The sequence below is a fragment of the Lasiodiplodia theobromae genome, assembly GCF_012971845.1.
Source record: "Lasiodiplodia theobromae strain AM2As chromosome Unknown scaffold_3, whole genome shotgun sequence".
NCBI lineage: Eukaryota > Fungi > Ascomycota > Dothideomycetes > Botryosphaeriales > Botryosphaeriaceae > Lasiodiplodia > Lasiodiplodia theobromae.
Window position 1 is genome coordinate 472,091 of NW_023336519.1, and position 18,936 is coordinate 491,026.

General features: G+C 56.0%; 4 protein-coding genes across 4 annotated transcripts; 1 reads left to right on the forward strand and 3 right to left on the reverse strand.

Moving 5' to 3' along the window:
* Window positions 1-2,742: 2,742 nt before the first annotated feature.
* LTHEOB_1104 (GTP binding protein bud4) lies at window positions 2,743-7,552 on the reverse strand (the record flags this gene model as incomplete). The annotated part of the gene is made up of 6 exons (XM_035507752.1): window positions 2,743-3,381; window positions 3,453-4,198; window positions 4,255-4,386; window positions 4,489-4,708; window positions 4,847-7,345; window positions 7,394-7,552. 6 exons carry the CDS (start codon window positions 7,550-7,552, stop codon window positions 2,743-2,745), a joined length of 4,395 nt encoding a protein of 1,464 aa, XP_035367451.1.
* Window positions 7,553-8,387: 835 nt separating this feature from the next.
* Window positions 8,388-10,232, forward strand: LTHEOB_1105 (ATP-dependent RNA helicase protein; the record flags this gene model as incomplete). The annotated part of the gene is made up of 1 exon (XM_035507763.1): window positions 8,388-10,232. The coding sequence occupies one exon, from the start codon at window positions 8,388-8,390 to the stop codon at window positions 10,230-10,232; it is 1,845 nt and encodes a 614-aa protein (XP_035367452.1).
* A 2,421-nt stretch (window positions 10,233-12,653) lies between these two features.
* LTHEOB_1106 (uncharacterized protein) lies at window positions 12,654-14,036 on the reverse strand (the record flags this gene model as incomplete). The annotated part of the gene is made up of 1 exon (XM_035507774.1): window positions 12,654-14,036. One exon carries the CDS (start codon window positions 14,034-14,036, stop codon window positions 12,654-12,656), a length of 1,383 nt encoding a protein of 460 aa, XP_035367453.1.
* Window positions 14,037-15,710: 1,674 nt separating this feature from the next.
* On the reverse strand, window positions 15,711-18,215 carry LTHEOB_1107 (RNA-binding protein MRN1; the record flags this gene model as incomplete). Its single annotated transcript, XM_035507785.1, has 1 exon — window positions 15,711-18,215. The coding sequence occupies one exon, from the start codon at window positions 18,213-18,215 to the stop codon at window positions 15,711-15,713; it is 2,505 nt and encodes an 834-aa protein (XP_035367454.1).
* Window positions 18,216-18,936: the final 721 nt, after the last annotated feature.

Below are 18,936 nucleotides of genomic sequence, written 5' to 3' on the forward strand. Positions count from 1 at the left end.
CAGGTCACAAGGCCTCCAGAGATCGAAGTATTTGGAAGCAAATCGCCGATAAGCCGTCAGTGGAGCAAACAAGTTTTTCTAACCAATATTGTAGGAGGCTGCCACACTGCCTGGTAGCTCGGCCAGTGGCATCTCCGTATTGTTCTCAAATGCTTTCAGCTTCTTACGTTTTCTCTGGGATATTTGAAGTGTGCCACTGCAGCCAATCCCGGCCCCAGACCTTCCCGAATAGTATCCCTACGAGCGGGATCATTAAACATTCCCGAGCTAAAAAGGGCACAACGCACGCGCACGCGCACGCGGGAGGTGCCGATCTGCATGGCACACATGTGCTGAGACCGTTGACGCGGACACGGCTGCCGATCCCAATGCGTACTCCATCTCTGCGCCGCGTCGGCAAGCACGGACGCCCGTGGTGGAAAAGTCCAAACGCAAAGAAACGGTCGTCCGTTAGTGTACAGGCCGCGTAACAGTCACTGCTCGTTTCTTCGATTGAACGTCAGAGCTCATGAATTCAGAGACAGCCTCCCTTCACTGCAAAACGGATGTAACAAGCGGAAAAGAAAAGAACGTCCAATCTTCTTTGCTCGGGATGAAGCGGCCTGGTCTCGTAAAGTTTAAATTATTGCCACCCTTTCGCAACCAACGATCAATTGATCAGTCACGCTTAACAACCAATGTCTCGTTTCAACCTCATTCGATTCCTCTTTGCGGGACGGGTCCTTCACGTCATGCCCGGCACCATCCTCTTCTCTCCCCGAAACAACAACAACGTCATGCGCAATATATCTTCCCCGTTTCTTCATGCCTCGGGGCCGATGACACACCATAGGACCGTGAAGCTCGCGTGTTCATGTTTCTTCCTATCCCCCCGATATTAATTCGCCAAACTCTGTTCACCCAGCAACAGTAGTGAAGCCAGTGATGGTGGAGATAACACACATCCTGTGGCAAAAAAAGAAAAAAGGTAAATTAGAGAAGCACCGAGATTGCAACCGGAAAAGCGCCTCTTCTTACCCTTCCTTCGCTTTCCTTCCTTCAGGGACCCCAAGCCCCCCGGTGACATCATGGCCCGAATTCAGTAAGCCGGAGGAGGAAGTGGGGGCGCAGCCGCGCTTAGCCTTGGGAGCTTTGTTCTGACGATTACTCTCGTCTCCTGTGCGCCTCTGAATCGTTCGGCGCGACGGATTGGCATTGGCTTCAATGGTGGCTGAATTCAAGACGCGCGCAACGGCACGCGGCATTTGGAATCAGGAAAGCGGGTGACGAGACATGTGTCAGGAACAGTCGGCGAGCGTGAAGAGAAAAGAAGCTAAAAAACCAATCACCGCAAGAAGCACATGTTGGACTCCACACTGGCGCCGGATCCGGCGCTCATCCCGCACCTAGACAGGCAAAAGGTAAACAATGAGGAGTCTAGAACCGAGTCATACCGTATATCCCCTGACCAAAACGTCATCGGGGAGAGAGGAAACAAGGTAGAGAGATGCAGGGACGGAAGCACTTAGTACCCGCCTCTTCCCTTCCTCCCCACTTCCCGGATGGCCATATACTTAGTGTGCTCCCTGCTCCCTCGCGCATCCGACCCCGGTTCTTGCCGCTTTCCCTTCCTGTCCAATTTTGCATTCATCCAAGACGCAAATCCCGCCTCTCCCAGACACCAACAACATCAGTCTCACCGATATTGCAAACCTTCTTGGCCAGACGAATGAGCCAACTCTTTCAAGACCAGAGAATGAAGATGGCAGGGCAACGTTGCATGATGGCGCAAACACGCCAAGCAACACACGAAGTCACCCAAGATTGTCTCAAAGATACCCAAGATATTGAAGATGGCATTTAAGAAAACCGCTGTATGCACCTTCCCCTATCCATAGCTAGATCCAGGAATCGGAGACGTGTTACGTACGTAGCTCGTGTGTTGTCATTACACAGCGTCAGCGTTCATACCATTCGTCACCATCCCCCCCAACCGACCCAAGTCCAAAGGAAAAAGAAAAGGAAAATCCTGTCCGTCGACCATCCAGAAACCCCACCCAAGATAATGAAAAAGAGGAGGAAAAGAGCACAAGGAAACTAAAGCCAAACTTCAACTCCCTTCATTCCTTCGTCCTGAGAGGGAACGCCCATGCCAAAATCAAACCATGATTCACCAACAACTACCATCCCCGTCAACTACCGCCGATCATCGACTCATGCCGACCAAACCAATTACTCGAAAGAAAAAGCAAAAGAAGAAGAAGAAAGCTGGATCCCGGCGACACACAGAAGATGCCGTTTACGTCCGTGGCACCGAGGAAATTTTTTTCGGAAGGAGCGCGGCCTAGCGGCGCCAGTCGAGAGCCACATCCGCCAGCTCGGAAGGACACGAGTTTCAAAATTGACCAGCAAAGGTCAGAATAGGAGGAAGAGCATAAGAGAAGAGGAGCTCTGTACAACGATGTATGTCTGGCGTTCTTTGCCAAATTCCGAGAACATCGAAAGGCGATCGACGGCCGAAGCGATTAAACAAACCGCGGAGAACGTCAACCTTTGTCAGGCAGAAACCCTGCAAAGTCTAATCCATCCAGGGACTGGCCAGCAGCAGAAGGTATCTGAGAGCAGCGAGCAAGCAGCGCAAGAGAAGTTCGAGACGAAGAGATGGGTATCGGCACTAAGAAAATGCAAGCAAGAGGACCAAGGAAATTGTCGTTGCGTCCTTCCATCTGTCCGTCAGGCGAATGGCACGGATTGAGCGGGACTTTAGAAGATCATCGACTTGACCTCACCGCGCCGCGAAGACGCCCGAGGCGCAGTTGCGATGGCATGGTGCCGCGGGCTCTTGTCAATCGGCGGAGGGGGAACTTCGCTGCGTCGGTGGTACCGCTTGGTGTTGATTGAGGGGTCGCTGTTGGTTGTCTCCCTGTCGTACATTCCAGGCCGGGTTGGGTGGGTTGGGTCGAACTTGGACTGCTCGCCTTCCTGTTGTGCGACGGCTGCCGCCTTTTCCTGAGCGCGAATTGCTGCCCTTTCCTCCTTCTCCTTCCTGAACACCAATTCAGTCCATGCCTTTGCTGAACTGGACATGGTGCTCTTCCCCACAACCTCGGAGAGCACCTGCATCCACGCATCCTTCTGATCTGCGCTGTCGGCATAGAAGTCAATCGTCTCGCCGTTACCGAAACGAATACGGAAACCCTCCTCGACGAATGCATAGCCCTCGTCCTCTTCAGCAAAGCCTGACTTGCGACGGCCGCCATCCTTGTTGTGGACAAGCGTAGTGCGGTCGTCGATAAGCTTCGCTGCCTTGGCGAGATTGATTGTGGCACGGGGCTGTCGAGTAGTCTCGTGGTAAGCTGTGAGCTTTGAGCCAGAGAGCCGGAAGAAACGGCGGCGCCAGTACTACAAAGACTAATCAGGATATAACTTTTTCTTTACCAGCAACACGAGTACTGGCAGGGCAGAACACTTACAGGGCAATCGCCACCTTGCTGGCTGAGATGTCCTTCCCACACACGTCCCTTGGTCTCCTCGGCTTCCTTCATTTCGCGAATGCAAGCATTCATGCTCTTGGGCATGTCGTCATCGGTGGCGCCCTTGGGCTTTGGCACGTAAAGAAGCTGTAGGGTCAACTTTCCAACCTTGTACGGAGGGCGGCGAACAGGGCCACCCCGCTTGCTTTTGACACTGTTGGCAATCTCCGCATCCTCCAAAGCCCACTCGTTGAAGCAGGGGACGTCAATGGTGAATGGACGACCATAAGCCTGTCGCTCGTGGTTCTTGAGGCAGACATAGGCACGTGCGAAGGAGCCATCCGGTGCGACAAGATCGTGGAGAAGGTCCCAGGCAGTCGGATTGGCCTTCGCGCGTCTGGCCGCCTCACGCTCCTCCTGAGCCTTCAGTGCGGCGGCGCGCTCGGCTTCCTCCTGCTGCTTGCGCTCCATCTCCTTGCGCTTCTTCGGCGAGGTGAGCAGACGCCCAAATGCAGAGTTGGACTTCTTGTGACCCGTCGGCTTTGCAGGAGCAGGTGGCGGTGCGGTCACCTTGGGCTTCGGCGGCGGTGTGAGCTTAGTCTGCAAGGTCAGTTGGAATTCGAGGTCATTCAAGACAACCAGCTCAAACTCTTGGCCGATCGGAGCGCTGCGAGCAAGGTCAAGCCAAGCAGTGGTGACGCAGTGAAGGCCGTTATCCAGGGTGAGCTGGAACCAAGTTCGCTCATCTGGAATAAAACGTTAGCATCACGAAGCCAATCATTAGGGCAAACCAAAGGCTTACTCTTCGGCAATGGCAGATCAAGGTCCTTAACGCCAACGACCTTGACAAACAGCCTGCCTCTTTCCATGTTCTCGTCGCTCTCGTCAATCATTGACATGTCGCCGAAGTTATCAGCGACAGCGCTCTCTTGGCCTGGAAGTGGTGGCGCAACACCCGGAGCAGTCCTTGGCCGGGACTCGCTCACGGTGACTGAAGCATTTGAGGCGTTGCGAATGCTGCGGCGCCGCATCTTACCATTCCAAGGCTCAGTTGTCCAAGTGTTACTGCGGTCGCGGTGGTTCTTCTTTGACGAAGAACCACTTCCCGATCTGTTACCGGGCGCCGGAACCACACCACGGTCATTGGTGGGAGGAGGAGCCAAGCTTTCTGCAGACGGTACGTTCGTGGTCTCGCTACTGAACTGGCGGCTGCTAGCTACGACGACCTTCGTGTTCTGACGCATAAGGTAACCCTTCTGTGTGCGGAAACTACCGTTAGCAGTCATGTTCTGTTGATTAATACTTGGGCCTCCGCTGCTGTCTGCTGCTGCTCCCATTGCTGATGTCGCAGGGAGCCCGGCATAAGGCGGGGCAGTGGATAATGGCTGTTGTACCTTTTGAGCCTCGACGACGCGATCGAACTCACGGTCGAGGTCGAAACTCAAGTCTTCACCAATGTCACCCACGGGGAGATCGATCTGCATCCTGAAGCTTGGACGACGCCTGGGCTGATCGCCCTCGCTCTTCGTCTCGTCGTCTGTAGTAGACTCTTGCTCTTCCGAGACGTGCGAGAGGTGCGACGGTTCCTCCTCATCATCATCCTCACGAGTCATGGACAACCGGGTAGGACTGCGGTCTACCATAGGCGGGGGAGCCTCACCGCTAACTTTGCGGCGGGTTGCGGCCATGGTGGCAAAGTCAGAAGGCGTGGCCGAAGGACGGGTCCTCAAAGAACCACCGGGAGCCTTGATTGTTGCAATAGGGTCCTCGACTTCAGCCGAGTCCTCGCGCTCCGGAGGCTCAATAGGGTTACGAATGGCCGAGTCAGGAGTATCACGTCCATCCTCATCCTCCGCATCAAGCGCCTTCGGAGGCTCGAGTTCGTCATCCGGCGTAAGCGGGCGTTGAAGGAAGTCCTCATCGGGCTCGAGCTTGGGACCCGAATCCATTGCCGAGGTACTCCGGTTCTTGTCGAGATACGACTGAAGCTGCAGGTGGAAATCCTCCTCGTTGTTGAACGAGCCGAACTCGGGCATATCGGCAACTTTCTGGTGCTCCTTTTGACGTGCCTCGTCGCTTGCTGCACGGTCTTCAGCTTTGGGGGTGGGCGGGCCATCATCCTCATCCGTGCTGTTGTTGTGGACCTGCTTCTCCTCGATTTCATCGTGAGGGGTTGAGTAACGGCTCGCATCGTCATCGTCATACTCGTCGACCTCGGTACCGCTAATATCATGACGGATGACGGAGCCCGCGTCGCTGTAGTTGTCATCGTCCTCATCATCATTACCATCATTATTGGCAGGTGAGCCTTGTGCGCTGTTGAGGTCAGGAATCGCGTTGAAATCCAGCGTGACCTCTCCATCTTCCTTCTTGACGTGGGCAGGCTCATCGGGGACATTCTCATCGAAGTTGGAAGAAACCTCGCGAGAAGGAATAGGGACGTCCGGATCATACATCCCAATCTCCCCATAGTTGTGCTCAGAGGTCATAGAAGGTTGTTCGCCAATGTCGTAGTCGTCGTAGTTGCGACTCTTGACCTTCTCGAGGATCGACTCGCGTGAGATGTGCGGAATGTCCATCTCGTCCAGGGCTGACTCGTTGTCTTCAGCAGGGTCCTCAACCTTCAACGCGTCTTGGCTATCCTTCCTCTCATGATCCGCCTCCTTCGATACCTCGTCCCTGTTATCCATGGTAGGCGTCGGTTCACGTGATCCATGAATTCCCATGAGCTGCAGGCGATCTTCCAGAGACATGGGCGAGTTGCGACCCATACTGAGAATATCGGACTTGGAAATGCTTGCTCCAATACGGGGTGGCGAGGGCAACGAGCGGTGGGCGCTGCTAGCACGCTCGGCGGCAGCAGAAAGACCATTAAGGGACTCTCTCCGTCCACGAGAATCAGGAGAGCCCTGCATGGGAGGAAGAGGGGGAAGTGGGCGTTGCTCGGGATCGGATGCGGTGGAGTGGTTGCGCACGTGCTCAGTCCGCTGAGAGTTGGGCATTGCAGAAGGAGGAGGGCTTGATTCCGCGCCTTCGAAGGGGTCTTCGAAAGTATTGGCCAAATCGGTGTTCGCAGCTTCTGGACTCATGTGGCGCCAGTCACCAGGCAATACGACCGGCGTCTTTTCTGTGTCCTCGAGAGACTCGTCAAAACTGTCGTCCCGCTCCATGGAATCGCCCTCGAACTCGTAGTCCTCCTCGTCATCGTCGTCAGAGTAGTCGCTGCCCTCGCGCGATGCCAGCGAAGGTTCGGGGGTCACCATTTCGTACTCGTTGACCACAGGCGGCTTCGACTCAAATGTAACGCTCTTCGCATGACGACGCAGCGGGCGCTGCGGGCCTTCACCCACGCGCTCGTCATCAGAAGAGAGCACGCTCGAGTCATTGTCGTAGCTGGTGCTATATCTGCCATTTCGAGAAAGAGAAGATCTAAGAGGCGAAGCGTGGGTCTTTGTCGGTGAGGAGTTGGTCATGTAACTACCGTCGAACTTGGATGGCGAGCCACGAGGGGTTGTGTCGGCACTGTCGCTGCGGCTGTGCTGATGCTTCTTAGAAGGAATATCGCGGTTGCGCAAAGGATCGAAGCCGCGTGGGACGAATCCCTGAGCGCTGAGAGGACGGTTGGAGGCGAGCGGGCGCTCGACAATGGGCAGCTTGGTGGGGTCATACTCGTTCTTCTGCTCGCGGGCGAACATGGTGCTGTTCCTTACGCGGGAGGCCTTCATGAGGTTCTCAATGGAGCTGCGCTTGGGCGACAGGGTCTGCTGCTCGCGCTCGAACGAGTTCTCGACGTCGGGCGAATTAGGGTCGCGCGACTGCCAGAATCGGTGTTTCGAGGACGTGCCGAAGGGCGACGTCTCCGAGGGCGGGGTGTCCTGGCCAGGGACGGTAATCTACACGGCGTCAGGAACGTGGGCAAGATGCAGGTCAGGAATGCGTACCTTCGTGGCCAGCTTGTGGCTGGGCGAGTTCCGGCGGTGCTCCATGGGGCTGATCTCGGAAAGCGGACCGGTGGAGCTCATCTTCGCGGGCGACGACGTCGGGCTGTTTTTGTTTATGCGCAGAGGTCGGACCTGGCGGCGGTGAGTTTCGCGGCCCATGTCGCAGTGGACGGCGGTGTATGGACTTACAGCCTCCGGGGGCATGTCGACCAGTTGGCGGTAGCTTGCGTGGGCCGGCGACGCTCAATTGGCCGAGCGACGGAGGAACGCAAGCAGGAATGCAAGAGCAGTCAAGCAAGCACTAGAGAGCGAGCGGACTGGCGCGGCCAGCTCAAGCAAAGTGGGTGCGAAGAGAAGGAATCGGGGGCGCTGGGGATGCGCGAGGACGGAGGAAGGAGGAGAAGCGTGTTTATGGAGCGGTGGAGGGAGATGACGATGATGTGCGGGCTCGTGTGGAGGGTGTCAACCGTGCTTGCTGGTGTGTGTTGACGGCGGCTCCACCCGCGCAGCTGGCCGAGGCGCCTACGCTGCCCGCGATCACCACGGAAACGACGCGCTTCCAAGCCGTTTTCCCTACCGAGCCGCAGCCTCGCCATCGCTGCCAGTGTAACGGCCGCCTACACGCGCACTGCGCCCGTTGCACGCCGCATGCGGCAGCTGCAGCGGCGTGCGCCTGCGTTTGCCGCTGCGATGTGGTCGCGATGCGTGCTGCGCGTAGTTGCGGCTCATCGCAGGCAGCCATCGGCAACGCTGTGTCGGCCACGACTTGGGCGCGAGGCTCTAGCGCACCGCCACTCCGCCGCGCCCGACTCGCAGCAAAATTTCTCGGACGTCACAATCGCGCGCTTCCAAGTTCTTCCCGCCATCTCCCCTCCACGCGACCGATCCTTCGTGGGTCGCCTCGTCTTGTACCCCTGCCCAGCTGTGATCTTTCGATGCTGCGCTTCTAGTCGCCTTCTACTTGGGCCCCCCAGCCCGCTGTTCGTCATTCGCCATGCTTCGCGCTTCGTCCCAGCTCTGCCCTTTCTGCGAACTTCGCACCTTCTTCCCCGTTCGCCCTCCCACAGCAATCACGTCGCAATGGCAACAAGTGCGCTTCGCCTCACAGCTCCAGAGACGCCCGAAGCCTGCGCGCATGGAGTTGTCAGCCAAGGTCGCCCAGTCAAAATCTAAGCCCACCACACGCAGAACCGACGGCCCCTTCGCTGGTCTCAACCGCACCAAAGTCCCCCGCTCTCTCCTCCAGGAACAGGCAGCAAAGGCGTCGAAGCCAGCGCGTCCCCGAGACTCGACGTCTCCCAAACACTCCCGAGATGCAAAGAGCAAAAACCCAAAGGACGATCCCAGGTGGTACAAGGCGTTGAAAGAGCGGCGCGCCCTGAGCCCCGTGTCCTACGATCGACGATCAATCGTGAAGGAGCGGATCGCCGAGATAGACGATTTTCAGCAGTTCCCGTTGCTACCCGTTATACAAAACTCGATCCTCACGCAAGGCCTGCCAGGTCTGGAGGATATAACACCAACACCGGCCCAGCGCGTGGCCATGCCTGCACTACTCAACATGGACGCCAAAGGCCAGAGGCGAGACTCTGAGAGCGAGGTTGCAGAAATGCAGCAGTTCTTGCTTGCAGCTGAGACAGGCTCAGGCAAGACGCTCGCTTATCTCCTCCCCGTCCTGGATGCAATCAAACGTGCAGAGATGAAAGAGAAGGAAGAGGCAGAGCAAGAGAAGGCCATGTTAAAAGAAAAGAAGGGGGAGAAGATGTTTGAGCTCGAGCCGCCGCCGCTCGCGGGCGAGGAGAACCCCGACGCTGGGCGACCTCGTGCCATCATCCTCGTCCCTTCAGCAGAGCTCGTGGATCAGGTCGGCGCGGTTGTCAAAGCCTTCTCGCATACCGTGAAGTTCAGAGCGGCGCTCATCTCAGCTGCCTTTTCCAGTATCGTCATCAGAAACCGTCTCTTCGCTCCTAGTGGCGTCGACATTGTCATTGCCACTCCGCATTTGCTTTCCAGCATTGCGGAGAGCGATCCTAACATTCTCAGCCGGGTCAGCCATCTTGTCGTCGATGAGGCAGACTCCCTTCTTGATCGTTCTTTCTCGCCGCTCACTTCTGCCATAATCGACAGGTCCACCCCATCATTGCGCCAGCTTGTTTTCTGCTCTGCAACTATCCCTCGTAGCATGGACACGTATCTGCGAACACGCTTCCCTGATATGAAGAGGCTGGTCACGCCCAACATCCACGCCATTCCTAGGCGCGTGCAGCTTGGGGTTGTTCAGGTTGACCAGCAGCCATACAAGGGAAACAAGGATCTTGCCTGCGCGGATACGATCTGGAATATTGGTCGTTCCGCCGCAGAGCATCACGACGATCAGAAGGAGATCGTGAGGACGAAGCGCATTATCGTCTTCGTTAACGAACGCGAGAAGGCTGTTGAGCTGGCCAAATATCTCGTCTCCAAGGGCATTGACGCCATCGCACTGAACAGAGACACTTCAGACCAGAGACAGTCACATGCCCTAGCCGATTTCCGGGGCTTAACGTCCGATATTGACGCCGAGGACGTGAAGAAGAGCACCAAGAACGAGCGCAGGCTTGCTAACACCAAAGTTCTTGTTGCTACGGACCTCGGCTCCCGCGGTATTGACACGGTTGCTGTGAAGCATGTCATCTTGTATGATGTGCCACACTCAACTGTTGACTTCATCCACCGGCTCGGCCGTACGGGGCGCATGGGCAGACGTGGCCGTGGCATTGTGCTGCTTGGCAAGGGCGACCGTGCTGACGTTGTCAAGGACGTCAGAGAGGGCATGTTCCATGGCCAGGCTCTCATCTAATACTTCGAGTTTATACTAGTAAGTATGTATAATGACCTCTGTCTAGACGGAGCTGTACAATAGAGAACAAGATTTACGTTTTCAGTAAGTGATGGTCTGAACTGAACATGCACAGAGAATTCTTCTTGTTTGATAAATACGCTGGTACTTAGTCTACTACACCTGTGGCCTCAATGTTGCCGAGATAGGGAGATGGACGCTGATGGTAGTTAGCGCCGCTGCTGAAGTTGCGATCGCAATGTACGAATAGACGCTTCCAGCATCTGTGAACCCAGGTTTTCCCTGTGTTTTACCACGGGACTTGGAGCTGCCGCGCGTTGCCGCAAGGTTGGGCTGTTCGCGTTCGCCCGCTAGTGTGCCAAGACAGCACCAGTGACATCATCCGTAAACAAAACGGCACACCTAGTCTATATGGCGGATCGTGAGGCTGGCGGCCCAACGACACCGCCCCACACCGCATCTGCACCCGAACGCATGTAACAGCAGCTGAATCGGTTGCTCCCCCAGCTGCAGCCAGAACGCCTCCAGACCTTGTGCCTATTCTGGGCCTCATGCGAACTAGGTGGTTGCGGCCCTTGTCCTTGTCATGAAACGGTCCGCGAAGCATGTCGCAATGAGAGCAATTTCCAATGATGATGCAAAGCTCCGGGGGTTCGTCCTGCGTCCAGTTAGTGTTACGCTTCCCTCCGCCTTCCGGCCGATTTTCCCGACGCAAACCCCGTATTTGTGTTGGTTCGGCAGCTCCCTATTCCTCCGTTCCCTCCGTTGCTCGTGACCAACAACACAGCCGTAAGCCCTGGCTGGCTGGCTGGGGGGCTGTAGACGGACGGGGGCCTGGATCCCAGCCCAACAAGTTGTTGTCCGTGCTTTTGTTTTTGGGGCCAGCGCGCGCGCGCGTGCCCAACTCGCGGCGTGTCGTTGTCGTGTCAACGGCCGCGTTAGGGGCGGAGGCGAGAGCGGTCGATTGTGCGCATCAAATGTGCCTGTCGGTCGTCGTTCATCATACCAGAAAATGAATGTATGCGGATGAAAGGTGGCAAAGCCACGGTTCGCGATGTTGGTTTGCGGGCTTTTGGTACTGGGAAGGAGGTCGTTGCACCATGAGTTGTGAGTCTTTGGAGTACTTGGCAGATTTACGACGTTGAATACTTAGAAATAAGTGTCTTTGTCAATCAGAAAGTCTATTAGAAGCTTCGAGCAATGTAGCACCGCGGTCGTTCCCGGATGAGAGTCAGACATGTGGAATGCCAGTGTCAGTGGTGATTCTAGAGCGTCGAGGAGGGTAGAGAGTGTGGGTCGGGCCGGTAAATTGTAGTTGCTTCTGGCATCGATATACCTCATATCGGACGCGGGATGTTTGAGCGAACGAGGAAGAGAAATAGCCATCAACGTAGTTTGTATTAGCGTTGAAGACACAGCCGGGTGTTGGTATTCGTTATCTTTAAATGAGGCAAGCCCCCTTCGAATGTTTAAGTGAATATTGTGGTTGACGGGATGCAGGCGTAGATTGTTGAATATACATCTACGTGGATGGCAGCTCCAACCACCTATGTAAATCAAAATCACCACTTCGCGATCATGCACAGCATCATTGTTTTCTGAAGAAGACTATCGTTCCTGTCCAGGCTACCTACGTCGGTCGTGTTGATCTGTGATGGAAGGAAGACCTTGAGGGTCATAAGCCCGGGAAAAAAAAGAAAAGAAAGAAAAGAAAGAAGCCCGCCATTGAGGATTCACGAATAAGCTCGGACATCCAGAGATAAACTTCTCATCCCCCCGAGAAAGCTCTGTATTAGCGGGGGTTGGAAGTCAAAAGGAAAACTGCCACACAGTTGGCAAAGAAAAGCCCGAGAGATTGAAAGGTTGCCCTGGAAGATTTCATGAAAGAGCCGTTTCTTCCTATTGGAAGCTGGCGATATTACTGGGCGTGAAAGGAGTCGAGCAACAAAGAGTTGACGCAAGTGCCGAATAAAGAAAGGAAAATCCGAAAGACCGAATGTGCTGAGTCGCTCCTTCTCGCCATGAAATGGAGCTCCGTATTAGTAGACGTATGCCGAATGAAGAGAAGGAATTCTGAAAGACCGAGTATTAAAGGGAAACAGTGCTGAAAGACCGAATATTGGAATGAAGAATCTCTGAAAACCGAGTGTTGAAGAGAAGAGCCACCCTGAAGGGTCAGGTGCCTTTGCTATGGCTTCCTCGCTGCCAAAGAAGCGCTCAATAGTTGCCACCGCGTAAGCTGAGAGGCAAGGTTGCATATGGAGCTCCATCGTCGAAGATAAGCCAGAAGATCCAGTAGAGAGCGGGCCAACTTCTGGGAGGAACCCAACTGATCTGTGAAGAGAGGCCAACTACCATGAAGAGTCCCAAGGGCCTCGATTTGGCAGAGTCAAAACCATCGTCAACCCAAACGGATAAAAGCTAGCCTTGCATGTTCTCCTCAAAAAAGTCGTCCAATTCGGCGTCTGCTATCAATGAGGTGAGTGTGGTCATCGTCCAGCGCAGCTCGACACCCATCGACTCTTGATAAAGCTTCTTGAGTTCGACCATGGACTCCGCAAGAGCCATGACCGAGTCATCAATAGTAGGGGCGACCCTGTCAAACTCAGCGGAGATCTTCTGGAGCTTTAAAAAGCCAGCTGAAACAATTGATTTCACTGATTCTAAGAGCTTGGGCGTGCATTGAGTCATGTGGAGCTCCTCAAGGCTCCGGGGCAGGATGTTTCTAAGCAGCAAAGCATCGTGGGCAGGAGATCCGAGCAGTAGGTGCTCTGGGACTTTGAGAGACCTAAGCTGAGCGAATTCCGTCATGTCATCGAAGTGTGCGTCCATGTGAGCGCCATCGTCAAGGAATTGAGTGGTGAGGCTGAGGACCTGAAGAGTCGCAGCACGGGTACGGATGGCGGCGGTCACGGTTTTGAACCAGCCGTTTAGGTCGTCGGTCCTACGACCACAGACAATGTTTAGAGCTTCCAGGTGCGGACATGAGCGGACTAACGCGCCAAGAAAGACAGCGTCCAGGGCACTGGCCTTGATAGTGATGGTCTTGATGGCCAGAGCGCTAGGAAGAACGTCTGAAAGCATCCGAGGTGAGTTGAGGTCGGAAACGCTGAGCATCCTAAGGCGTGGTGCACCGAACAAGGGAGCCATAGGAGAGAACGTGTAGTCTGGAGACATGCCAACGGGGACCTTAACATTAAGAGCCCTAAGCTCGCCCAGGATCTGGAGGGGCTGCGCAGAACGAGCCTTGGCAACCTTCTCCAGAGCTAGCTGTAAGAACGAGGTGTCCTGATCATTGATCCAATCGAACCTGATCCTGAGGATGCGGAGCTGAGGGAGAACCGAGAGAAGTAGCGCAAGGTGGGCTTCGGCACAGTCTGTAAACAGCCTCGAGAGCCAGAATAGCTTGAAGCTCGCGTTGACTTTGTTGCTCAGCTGGTCGTAGGCAGCGCGCATGAATGTGCCTTCGGCATGACGAGCCAAAAAGCTTGACTGGTCATTGGTCTCGTCCAAGGTCTCGCAGAACGTTTCGAAGGCCGAGGGCGCCGTGCCCGTGTCGTAAGCTACGATGTTCAAGACCTGCACCTTCTTAGCCAAGTCGGGCTGTGTAGTGACATCCTTTGTCAGAGGAATAACTTGATTGTACCGAATGTTGCACTCTTTGTAGAAAAGTGGGCGCGCGATGCCGTGAAACTTTCGCGACACTAGAGAGTGCGACTTCAGGTCTCTCTTGTTGGCAAACTTCTCTAGGATGAGAAGCAGCAGCTCGTTCGGGAGCTTGCTAATGCGGTCTTGGGACGCCATGGTTGCCGGCTGTGGCCGATCTGAAGGGGTGTAGCAAAGACAAGGTTGTTGGCAAAGAGTGTCGGAGGTGGGCGAAGAAGAAAAGTCTTGGAGCAAGAGGAAAACGCGGGAGTTATATACGCTGCCGGGCGGGCGGGCATTAGATGTTCCTGGACCCTGAGAAAAACTCTGCATTGCGAGGCCATTTGTAGAAGGAGCGTGAGGTGCTCCAGCGCAGATAGTGACGGTTGCTGGGGGGATATGACTGGCTCATGACTGCGAGGTGGTCTTTCCTAATCCGGAAGCCGAGTACTTGTTAGGTAAGCTTTCGCACGTACTCGGAGATCTGTTGTTACTGGAAAAGCAAGCATAGTAGCAAGGCGGTACCAAAGGACTGGGTTAGAGAGGGCGAGGTGTTGATGTCCGCGAATTTCACAGGGTCTACAGCAGCCTTACGTCGATTGGGCTTTGTGAGAGCAGGCACTAAGCACATCAAAGGCCGTGCATTCGCAACCCTTTCATAAAGTGCTTCGATCTGGACATTCATTATGGAGCGGTAGTGGTGGTACACACGTAGCACACTGTTCGACATGACCTCGCCGTCATCCGCCGCCCGCCCTTTCTTTACATTACATTATCTTCAACGCTGAAGAACAAAGGACAAGAAAAGACATTAGTTCCCACATTACGATCTTTTTGTATTTTTTTTTCTCGTTTTCTTATATCTGCTTCTGCCTCTTACCCTCGTTCTTTCCCTATTCCCTCTGAAAGGGAGTACTGGAGAAAAGAGAAACGAGAAGGGAAAGATGACAGAGCGATGAGCACATTCCAACTGGCAAAGCCAGGAACATACCACTGTTTCAGGGTTTTGCCATGTCCACTCGCTAACCATAGCCGAACGGCTCATCGTTCTCGTGTTCAATCTTGCATTGCTACCTTTTCCGTCTCTCTCCCTTGGTATCCCCTTCTCATTAAGCCCTAAGTTCGTCGATTCAGTCGGAGGGGTATGATATCTCCGCCCTGTTGTCATTTTGCTCCTCGCTCCTTGCTCCTCCCTCGCCAGCTAGGTGGCGTCGCTACCTTGAATCGTTGAAAGTTCGAGAAGTAATTGTCAATGGTGAGAAGTGCCTCAGCGAATCGAATGCCAGTGTAGTGTGGTATCAAAACCCAACCGGGGGAATCTTTGCCAGAAGGAATCGCAAAAAAAGGGGGAATCATTCTCAATCTTTTTTGCCCACCGCAGAATGATATCTCAATCTTAACACACTCCGCCTCCTCACCCTATTCAAAAAGGAGAACAGATAAAGAGAAGAACAAGATAAGAAGGAAGCGAATGAAGTTGCTCGCGATCGGTTGAAGGGTAGTATTAAGGGTATGAGGGGTATGCGAGGGGGTGTAACTACGTAAATCAATCAGAAGAGTAGCGATAGCGAATGTCATGGCACGCAAATAACCCGCATCCACCAAGAAAAGTTTCAGTAATACAATGGAGTACAGTGCGTGCGTCGGATCAAAAAACTCGAAAAAAGAGAAATGTCAAATGACAAGAAGTATCAACAAAAGAAGCGCAAGATGGCATGCAAATGTGACAACAACATCACAACAAACAAAAAGAAATGAAGCAAATTGAAGAGAGATCTCTGAAGTGGTCAAATGACCAGTGATGCCATCCTTCTATCCGTCGATTCAGAGCGCTTAGTTCGCACCAGCCTCCTCCTCAGCCCAGCCGGGCAGGCCACCGTGGCCCTCACCCTGGATGGCAAGACCAAAGCCGTTGCCGGCGCCAAAGCCGCCCAGGCCGCTAGCCAAGCTGCCGAAGTTCTGGCTCTGGCCCTGGCTCGTCGCGCTCGACGGCTGTCCAAAGGGGCCCTGCGAGAACACAGGCAAGCTGACGGCGCGGGCGTGCTGCGCACTCCTGCCAATGTTGGAAGGCGCAAGCAGGCCACCGATCGTCGTGGAGCCAGACCCCGAGTTGGAGGCAGGTCCGGAACCGTTCGTCAAGCTAAAGGAGCTGCTCGGGCCGTGATGGGACGTGTGCGCCGGGGTGGCGTTGGCGTTGTCCGCGGCATAGAACGCAGCCTGGGGGCTAGGGAACTGGCTCTGCTGCGAACCCTGCTGCGACTGCTGCTGCTGTTGCTGCTGGGCGCTCGGGAAAGGGTCCAGGTTCGACTGCTGCTGTTGGTACTGTTGCTGGGGCTGCGGCTGCTGTTGCTGCTGCGATTGCTGGGCCTGCAGGTACATGATGAGCGGGTTGTTCTGGCTCTGGTAGAGGATGTTGGCCGGAGTCGGAGCCTGCACGCCCGAGTTGCCGGAGCCGGTGGGAGAAATCGAGTTCTGGCCTCTGTTCGGCTGCGACATGCCATTGAGCGGCGACGGAGACTGCAGCTCGCCGTTCTGCTGGTTCTGCTGGTTCTGCATGTTCTGCAGCTGACGAGGGGGGTTGCCGCAGCGGTCCTTGCCAAAGTTGACCTTGAAACGCTTGTACTCCTCCTTCTGACGGACAGCCTCGATCGCCTTGATGGCATTGGCAATGTTGGTGAAGTTCACGAATGCGCAGCTCTTCTCCCGCAGGGTGTTCACCAATTCAATCTCGCCATACTCGGAAAAGTCTTGGCGGAGGCGGTCCTCGGTCCAGGATTCGTCCAGGTTGCCAATGTAGACGTTTCGGGAAGCGCCGCCGCTGACGGCCAGCGCAATCGCAGGGGGCAGGGCTCCCGAGTGCTTGCCCCAGCCAATCTTCAGGCGGCGGTTGTGGATCATCAGACCCTGAAGCTGGCTGAGAGCGTAGAAAGAAGCGGCGGAAGTGGGGTCGATGAAAGTAACGAAGCAGATGTGCTTGTCGGGAATGTAACGGATATGGTGGAGGAGACCGCCCCTGACGACGTTGCAGATTTCCTCGATGGTCGTTTCGGGGTGGATGTTGCCAAGGTAGACGGTCCGGTTCCCCAGGTTGTTGGCACCGCCAGCGGATGTCGCAACAGCGGCTGCAGCAACGGATTGCTGAGCCAAAGCATTCGAAATCAAATCCCGGTCAGCGCCGTTGAGGACGTGGGCATAGCCGGGCGCAATGCCAAGGTACTGCGCCGCGTTCTGCTGCTGCGTCTTCGAGACGTAGGCACAACGGTCCTTGCCGTAGTAGACGCGACGCGGCGGCTGCCACTTGGGCTCCTGGGGGAGCTGGGCAACGGCCTTGATAGCGTTTCCGATCGACAGGAAATGGACGAAGCCAATCGCCTTCTCCCTCACAATCTTGACGGTATCGATGGGCCCAAACTTGCCCAGATCCTCGCGGAGCTCCTCCTCGGTGACATCCTCGGGCAAGTTCCCCAGGTACACGTTCCTGGACGCACCCGACTGCTGGACGGCAAGAGCGACAGAGGTGGGGACCTGCGAAGGCTTGCCCCAGCCGATCTTGATGTCCTGGCCCCTGATTGACAACTTTTTCAAGATTGCGTCAGAGTGGAAGTGGGTGGCAGAGCTGCTGTCGAGGAAGGAGATGAAGGCGCAGTTCTTGTCGGGCAGGAGCCTGACCGACTCGATCTGGCCGCTCCTCACGTGTCCCAGAATCTCCTCAGCGGTCGTCTCCGGCGGAATGTTGCCCAGGTACACGGTCCTGCTCGTACCCGAGACCAGGCCGGGAGCCATGTGCATCTGCGAACCCAGGCCGCCCAGGGCCTGGTTGGCAAGGCTGGGGAAGGCTCCGGTCGGCGACTGGGGCCCGGCGAAGAAGGACGGCGGGTTGATGCCGGTGGGCGACATCATGCTCTGGTAGAGCTGGGGCGACATGGGGGCCTGGATGGGGCTGCCCATCTGGGGCTGCTGCGGCTGCTGCTGGGGGCCGCCGTTCTGGAAGCTGGAGAAGTTCTGGAACTGGGGTGAGCCGAAGGCGTTGGGCGAGCCAGGCTGGAAGGGCGAGCCCAGCAGCAGCTGCGAGGGCAGCAGCGGGGTGAAGTTCATGTCGAAGGCGGTGCCAGGAGTCTGCATGTCTGCGCCGGTCTGGTTGAGGCCGCCTAGTCTGCCGGTGGAGATGCTGGGCAGGTTCCTCTGAGGGTGTCGATCGCCGTAGCCGGTGATGGAGGGCTGATTCGAGTGGAACGCTCCGTGCGAGAAGCCAGTCGAGTCGCCGTTCATCGAGGTTTTTGAGAAGGAGCTCATTCGGGTGGCGCCGGGGCCCGCGGGGGTGGAGTCTGCAGCTTGCATGGCGAGCAGGTGCGGTGGCAGGACAAAAGCGTCCCGCGCACTGGTAGATAGGACAGCCGTCGTGTTGTATTAGAGCGTCCGGTGCGTTGCGTACCGGACTAGGGAATTATTAGGGTACGAAGAATTGGAGAAAGGCGACGACGGGACAGCACGCTGGTCGATGCGGCGCTCGAGGCGAATTACGCAGCCCTGTCGAGAGGTGAGCGAGCGAGTTGATATTGGATCTGCGCGCAGGAGCCGACGTACGCGTGGGAGGGCGAGAGGGCGAAGCGAAGGCGCAGAAAAGCAATGCCACGGGCACACCAGAGCGCGGGAGAAGAGGTGAAGGCTGCGCAGCGCGGGCAAGGAACGGATGGGAGCGCGGCGAGTCAGCGGTGTGGTCTCGCGGAGCCCCTTTTGCGGAGACAAAGGCAGCGCTGGAGGCGTGGTTATGGGAAGGGTGTGCACGCGCCGTCCTTGGGGTTTTGTCGGCGCCGGCGCAGGGTGTGCGTCGGCGGAAGGAATGTGGCCGGGCTGCTGGCGAATGCGGACGGGCGTGGCACGGCCTGGCAACGAAGGGAAGCGACGACGAGCAAGGAGCGGCCGCCGCGATCGTGAGGGCGCGAGGAGGCGAGGTGTGAGCGGCGACCTCGGCGTGCGGTTGCGCGTAGCACAGTGGCAGGAGAGCGGCCGGCAGGGCTACCCAGGGGAGCGCCCACGGCCAGGCCAGCAACGAAATGAG